Source organism: Salmo salar, chromosome 01 (assembly GCF_965601325.2).
Source record: "Salmo salar chromosome 01, fSalSal1, whole genome shotgun sequence".
Lineage (NCBI taxonomy): Eukaryota > Metazoa > Chordata > Actinopteri > Salmoniformes > Salmonidae > Salmo > Salmo salar.
The window spans coordinates 147,176,789-147,185,039 of NC_138291.1; the positions used below are offsets into that span (position 1 = coordinate 147,176,789).

Genomic DNA, 8,251 nt, shown 5'->3' on the forward strand with positions numbered 1-8,251 from the left:
GCCTTGTTAAAAGTTCATTTGTGACCCGTTTCAGGAAACTAGGCGTATGCCGCGGGTCACTACTTCACACAAGAGCCATTTGAATGTAAACTTTTTTTATTTTTATCAAAATGCGTTTTTTGGCAGAAATGCCTTCTGGAACATGTGAACTTTCATGTGCCTTAATAACAAACTTGTATGTCATCTGTAAATGTCACGCCTGCTCCTGCTCTCCCTCTCTGGCGCTTGAGGGCACCAGACTGCCGATCTTTACTCACACCTGTCCCTTTCGTTACGCACACCTGCGCCTCATTGGACCCACCTGAATTCCATTATTATTTGATTGCCTCTCCTTTATCTGTCTGTTTCCTCTATGTGTTCCCCATGTCTGCATTTATGTTGTTACTTTGTCCCCTTTCCAGACGCTGTTCCTGTCCTGTTTCATGTCCGTAATTTATTAAATGTTCTCCCTATACCTGCTTCCTGTTTCCAGCGTCGATCCTTACAGAATGCAGCCACCAAATTTGGAAGCATCAGGGAGGCCTCGTTTTCTGTTGGTGACGTCGGGTCCGGGTGCCGTCATCGATGGAAACGGGGGTGCCCCAGCTAGCTCGTCTGGCTTCCATGCCCTAGCTGGCTCGAGAGGTTTTTCTTGCCCCGGTGGGCTCGGCAGGCGCCCACCCCACGCTTCAGCCGGCAATCGGGCTCCCACGCCTCAACCGGTTCGTCAGGCTCCCAAGTCTCAGCGGGATCATCAGGCTTTCACGCCTCAACCAGATCGTCAGTCTCCCATACCTCAGCCGGTTCGCCAGGCTCCCATGCCTCTGCCGGTTTGTTGGGTTTCTACGCCCCAGCCGGCTTATCCAGCGCCCATGCCTCGGCCGGCCTGTCAGGCTCACCCAGGTGGGACGCCGGGTGGCGCCACTAGAGGGGGTGGTACTGTCACGTCTGCTCCCGCTCTCCCTCTCTGGCGCTCAAGGGCGCCAGACTGCCTATCTTTACGCACACCTGTCCCCTTCGTTACGCACACCTGCACCTCATTGGACCCACCTGAACTCCATCATTATTTGATTGCCTCCCCTTTATCTGTCTGTTTCCTCTGTGTGTTCCCCATGTCTGCTTTGATGTCGTTACTTTGTCCCTTGTCCTGTTTCATGTCCGTAATTTATTAAATGTTCTCCCTGTACCCGCTTCCTGTCTCCAGCGTCGATCCTTAGAATAAATATGAATGCAATTGTTAAATTACGAGCCTAGTTGGTTTAGCCACAGAAAAAGTCAGCAACCTTCTCGCTAGCCATGATTGGCTGAGATAATGAGTGGGCTGACAATGCTGAGAGATGAGTTCGGATTGGTCTGCCATATAGCACATTTCTATCTATTTGAGCTGGTTAGTATGTGTAGGTAATCATGTCTAACGCAGCTTTTAAAAACATATATTGCTTAGTAGAACTGCATAAGTGTTGCTCTATAGTTTCTGGAGGACCGAGTTTTAAAATCAGTGGAATAATAGAATGATAGCCAAGGAGATGGAGAAAACAACTGGCTCCGGGTTAAATCTTTAAACTAAGGGCAACCATGGCATCCGTGACAGGGAGAAGCGTCCAACCATGATGTATACGGATAAGATAATCTTGCTAGCTGCATTTTCAGATATAACACATTTCTAATTTTGACAAAGTCGTTTTCATTTCAAGTTAAAGTGTACTGTTAGCTAGCTAGCTAACATTAGCTGGTTGGCTCACTATCTAACGTTACGAGTATGATCTTATTATATGTATCTCAGAGTCATTTGCTTGGCTAGTTATAGCCTAATGTTAGCTAGCTAACATTGAAGCTGGTTGGTTAGCTACCTGCATATTCATGCAGGGTAGTAATGTCATGAGTTGAGATTATGGTTCATTGTTTAGCTAGCTAGCTACATGTCTTAGCAAAAAACTACACTATGCAAGTATCCATTTCAATAGAATGTCACTGCAACAACTGTTAGCCAGTTAGCTTGACTGCTGTTGTTAGGAGAGAACACTCGGATCAACCCTTAAAGAGATTGGTGGAGCTAAAGCTTAAGAAGTTGTGTACGATGCTGAATGGGTGTACTGTACAGTAGACAAAGAAGAGCTCTCCTGTAGGTACCAAAACATTAAAATACCATTTTCTCAAAAGTGAGGTTACAAGTTAATCAACTTTCAAAGCAGAAATACTTTACAATTGTTCCTCAAATGCAGTGTATGATATACCATTTTGAAGCTCTGTATCTCTGCTTTTATCCAATGTAAAAAACACAATTTCTAATTTTGCTGCATAAGACCGAATCAATGCGGTCGGTCACATTTGTGGAATTTCTTTCCATCTTAATGCTTTTGAGCCAATCAGTTGTGTTGTGACAAGGTAGGGGTGGTATACAGAAGATAGCCTTATTTGGTAAAAGACCAAGTCCATATTATGGCAAGAAAAGCTCTAATAAGCAAAGAGAAACGACAGCCCATCATTACTTTAAGACATGAATTCATTCAGTCTGGAAAATTGCAGTCACAAAAACCATCAAGCGCTATGTAGAAACTGGCTCTCATGAGGACCGCCATAGGAAAGGAAGACCCAGAGTTACCTCTGCTGCAGAGGATAAGTCATTATTAGAGTTAACTGAACCTCAGAAATTACAGCCCAAATAAATGCTTCACAAAGTTCAAGTAACGGACACATCTCAACATCAACTGTTCAGAGGAGACTGTGTGAATCAGGCCTTCATAGTCAAATTGCTGCAAAGAAACCACTACTAAAAGACACCAATAAGAAGAAGAGACCTGATTGGGCCAAGAAACACGAGCAATGGATATTAGACCAGTGGAAATCTGTCCTTTGGTCTGCTGAGTCCAAATTTGAGATTTTTGGTTCCAACCGCCGTGTCTTTGTGAGACGCAGAATAGGTGAACGAATGATCTCTGCATGTGTGGTTCACACCGTGAAGCACAGAGGAGGAGGTGTGATGGTGTGGGGGTGCTTTGCTGGTGACAGTGTCTGTGATTTATTTAGAATTCAAGGCACACTTAACTAGCATGGCTACCACAGCAATCTGCAGCGATATAATATCCCATCTGGTTTGCACTTAGTGGGACTATCAATTGTTTTTCAACAGGACACACCCCCAGGCAACGTGAGGGCTATTTGACTAAGGAGAGTGATGGAGTGCTGCATCAGATGACCTGGCCTCCACAATCACCCGACCTCAACCCAATTGAGATGGTCTGGGTTGAGTTGGACTGGAGAGCGAAGGAAAAGCATGCCAAGTGCTCAGCATATGTGGGAACTCCTTCAAGAATGTTGGAAAAGCATTCCTCATTAAGCTGGTTGAAAGAATGCATGTGCAAAGCTGTCATCAAGGCAAAGGGTGGCTACTTTGAAGAATCTCAAATATAAAATATATTTTGATTTGTTTAACACTTTTTAGGTTAGTACATGATTCCATATGTGTTATTTCACAGTTTTGATGTCCTCACTATTATTCTACAAGTTAGAAAATAGTCCAAATAAAGTGTCCAAACTTTTGTGTCCAAACTTTTGACTGGTATGTAAATGAGATATTTCTGTATTTCATTTTCAATACATTTGCAAAAATTTCTAAAAACATGTTTTCACTTTGTCATTATGAGACATGTGAGAACAAAATCTATTTAATACATTTTGAATTCAGGATGTAACAAAATATGGAATAAATCAATGGGTATGAATACATTCTGAAGGCACTGTAAATCACTGTTACAAAATATATATATATCATTTGGTGCTGAGGCAATGATGACTAATGTGGATTAAAACTATTTTGGGCACATGCCCTATGCATAAAAAGGTGCAAAACGTATTTTCCATTCAACCTGTTGGCACAGAAGCTCATATTGCTATATGGCTTGTGGGCTTTGTATTTGCAGAAACAAGACCACATTGCAGTGCTTGGCAGTGTGTGTACCTCATCAGTTTATGGGCCATGAAGCCCTGCGTCATGCGCCACATGATGCAGCTAACAAATGGCAACAGAGGAGTCGGGGGTTTAACTGCCAATAGTCAGTGAGATGACTGAGGGAGCAACTTTTAAGTAATCAACAACGGTAATGGGATTACAAGACCAAAGTTTATGGATGACAATGGCAATGATGCGTTAGAATACAAGTGAGTAGTTTTGCTTGTTATCTAAGGAAGAGACAAAAAGCACAATTAATGCAATCCACCCTGCATGATGATCATATGCAATTCAAGTGCTCAAACTATAGCTACAGTATATAGCCTAAAGGCTGTTGCAAAACTATGACTAAATAAATAATAGTCATATTTATCCTTATTCATGTATGATTTTTTTGTTGCAGAATTAGTTACTTCAGACCAATTTTGCATTAAACAACAGAGACGTCATGTCCATAGGGGGCACAGGGGCACGTGCCACTCAGATTTGTTCTTTGTTTTTTAATAGTACTAGCCACCTAGCAATTTCATGAAGTTGGCTAGCCCAGATAAGTTCCCAATATCCCAATCTCATAACTAGCTACCAAGAAGCCATTTCAGGCTATCAATCAAGTTAGAGTAGCTAGTTTGTCTAACTATCTTAGCTGGCATGCCTGCTGGCAAGGTTGGTAGACTAGAAAAGCAAGCAATAACTAAATGTAGGCCTACTGAATAAGACTCACATTCCTTTAAATCTTCTACCAAGATTTTAGCAGGGATGCAGAGAAGCCTATTTAGTTTATTTTTAAAAGAACCACCAGTTAGGATACAGACAAATCAAGAGGTATGATCAGATATGCAGAAAAATACACATATTTTTTACATAGATTTAAACATAATGCGTATGGCTCTAGATTGCAGGAACAATCTGTTTAAGGTTTTTTTTAAATGGCAAAATTCTCAAATTCAGCCCTTCTCCAGACCACCCTCCCAGTCATCCTAACGTAATTTGTGCCCTCTCAGATTTTTGTGGTGCATAACGCCCCTGGTAAACAATGTATCGATGCAGTGCAGTAGCCTGATAAATCATACCACCTTAAAAAATAATGGCACAGCATAGCCAGTGCATTTGGCCATCTGTGTAAGAGTTCAATAATGGCTGTGGATAAATGAACTGCTAACAAAAACATACTGATGATTTCAAACACCAGGGGGAAGCTATTAAAAAATCTAACCACATCCGTAGGCTAGCCCCTCATCACACACGCACGCGAGCAAGCACGCAAACGCACCTACACACACACACACACACACACATACACACACACACACACACACACACACACAGAGACACACTTGAGCGAACATGCTCACACTATTTAATGCTGAAATTTGCAGGCTGTTCGTGCTCCAAGTGGCATTCATCAAGCCTCTTGTAGATGCTAGGTCAAATAACAAAAATTATCCACAATCATCTCTCAATGACCAAACAGCAAGAGAGCGCATAACAGACTGTCTTCAAGGCTAAACAAGGAGCAGGTGCACACACCGCTAGCCTACTGATTTATGATATAGCAAAGCAAAATAAAATATGAATCGATCTTATTAGCACAATTTATCTGCGTAATTAATCTGGATGTAATCCACTCATGAAACTCAAATGGTCTGTTCTCAGTTAATGTTGGACATACCACTGACACTTCTAGATCACGAAATGAAGAAAACATAACCATGAATGGGCTTTCGATAATTATGCAGGACCACGCTTTGTAAAGTTGACTTGCATCCAACATATGCCATAATTAGCATTCCAGTCCCAGTCAATGATCCGAATTCTCTTCATAAACCAGGTAAGAAGAAATAGGATGCTCCAAACCATATAGCTAACGAACGGATGCATTAGACTATAGAGCTTTTTGTAAACGGAACAGTTATTCAGATGCAATCTCTGGCAAAGCTTGAACGGCATATTGGCGTATTTGCTATGTGTCCAATTGTTAATCGCACACAGGCATTCATCGCCTGTAGTACAACAATACAATTTTAAAAAAATAACCACATTGCAGCTCTGCGACTCTGTTTGGCATATCCAGAGTAAATTCATAGGGACAAGAGCGTGCTGAACGTGTTTAATAACAGATAAAAAAATAACAATGCTTTGGGAAATCTCATAGTTGCAATACACAATTTTTATCTGAACATACTAGATCTTTATGCACTCAGACACAGTAAGTCTGCTGGCATGTTGGGAGCGAATTTGAGGGAAAAGACGCAGCTTACCTTACTCTCGTTTCCACTACATGGAGCAGATATAATACATTTACAGGCACATATACTTACACATATCAGTTTATCTGTCAGCTCCTGTCCACAGGTTTTAAAGCCTTACAGCGCGCGACAGCTGAGTCCGCATGACACGCGCTCTCATCAGACGGTACGGTTCTAGTCCAGGACCCCAGTCGCTTCGCGCAGCCGCCGATTCCAACGCGCACCTGCCCGTCGCTGCCCCCGGAATATAAGCGAGTCAGAGGGGTATCCGTGTGTCAAGCATGTAGTTTCACCATGGAACATGTCTCCCGATCTAGTTTCCTACCATATCCATGCACATAATTCCCGCGTAAAATCGTGGTGTCCAATATTAACAGCGCGTCTGAGAACAAACGATGCCACATCCAAGTCATATATCACAATCCAAAATAAGCGTGATGGCAAAGTTGAAAGATTCCAGTCGAAACGTTCTCATCACCCTCCATCCATCCATTATGGCATGATGCAAAAACAACGATTTTCCCAAGAGGCTGTGTGAATATCAGCAGATCTCCCCAGTAAAAAGCGACCCAAAATGTTTATAGTAAGACTGACAGGGAATTCACATTCCCAACGAAAGAAGCTTACCCTGATCACAGGAGAATTCGAAGGGTCTGTGGTCGTTTTACTCTGTAAGCAAACCAAAATCATGCAGGATGAGCATTCCCCCTTTCACCCCTATTCTCTCCTCAATTCCAGAAGCGCATAAGTGTAAGCGTTTGAGTAGTTAACATCACGTCTGCATGTATCACGGCAACTTTGTCAGGAAGAATCGGAATGCCCTCTTCTGGTGAGAGAGCCCCCCCGAATAAACATATTTTCCTTGGCTCTCCCTCAGCATACAGTGCTCGTCTTTGTAGGTTGTGTGTTGAAAGTCACAAAAAATAATGACAGAGAGAAAGGGATATTATCTGATGCTGACCATTCACACGCTATTTCACGATAGGCTATTGCAATTTGCAAATTACATAAGCTACCTGTTGCAGTTTTCATTTGGTTTGATTGTGCCATTTAAGAATTTTTTATGGTAGCCTAATACACCAGGCGTCATGCACCCCCAAAATCTGAGGGGAACAAAGAACATGAGGATGGCTAGTGAGTGGTCCAGAGTGGGGATAGGCCCCAATCCATATGTTTGAGAATTTTGTATTTTTCAAACACCTGAAACAGCGTTTTCCTGCAATCTAGATCCATAATAATTATGCTTTCTACGTAAAACAATATGTATATTTTTATGCATATCTAAGCATACCTCCTGAGCTGTCAGTATCCTCCTGACTAGTGGTTCTTTTTTTAAGGAACAAAATATGCTTCTCTATATCTCTGCGAAAATCTGGGTAAAATATTGAAAGGAATGTGATTCTTATTCAGTACATTTAATTATTGATTGATTTTCTAAAGTCTACCAACCTTGCCAGCAGGCATGCCAGCTAAGATAGTTAGACAAGTTAGCTACTCTAACTTGATTGATAGCCTGAAATTGCTTCTAGTATTGAAGTGGCAAGTAGTATTTAGTATTACAAAAAAATAAAAATAAACAAATGAAAGTTGTATTAAAGGAAACCATCTGAGGGGGCATGTACCCCTGTGTACCCTATGGGAATGATGCCTCTGAAGGCAATAAATAGCCTACACAAAGGACCCAGTCCTCAATTTCATCTGCAATGAAAAAATAAACTCTGAACTTCTGTTGCTTGGGGAATAAAGTTAATTTGAACGTGTCACATTGGCTGTCTGAGGCACATTTAAGGTTACTACCCACTAGGCACAGACGTCAATTCAACATCTATTCCACGTTGGTTTAAAATTGAAATGATGTGGAAACAACATTGATTGAACCAGTGTGTGCCCAGTGGGCACAAGCAAAGAGTTTTATAACTAACCCAAGATAGACCACAGCCTGTCGTTTCTAATGGGAGCAAATGAATCATAGTAGAACAAGCAAGGAGGTGGGCAGAGCCAAGTACGAGCTAACGAGAGCCTATTTTGCTGCGTTCTTGCATCTATTTGCATATTTCAGTTAGGGAACGCCTGCTCT

General features: G+C 41.9%; 1 protein-coding gene across 1 annotated transcript in view; it reads right to left on the reverse strand.

Annotated features, from left to right (window-relative positions):
* The window catches only part of LOC106565209 (leucine-rich repeat transmembrane neuronal protein 4), a 143,832-nt gene extending 136,860 nt beyond the window's left edge, over positions 1–6,972 (reverse strand). Inside the window, exon 1 of the mRNA XM_014132079.3 lies at positions 6,247–6,972. Coding sequence (XP_013987554.1) covers positions 6,247–6,250 — 4 coding nt within the window. The 5' untranslated portion in view covers positions 6,251–6,972. The remainder of the gene's footprint in view (positions 1–6,246) is intronic.
* Between the last annotated feature and the right edge of the window lie 1,279 nt (positions 6,973–8,251).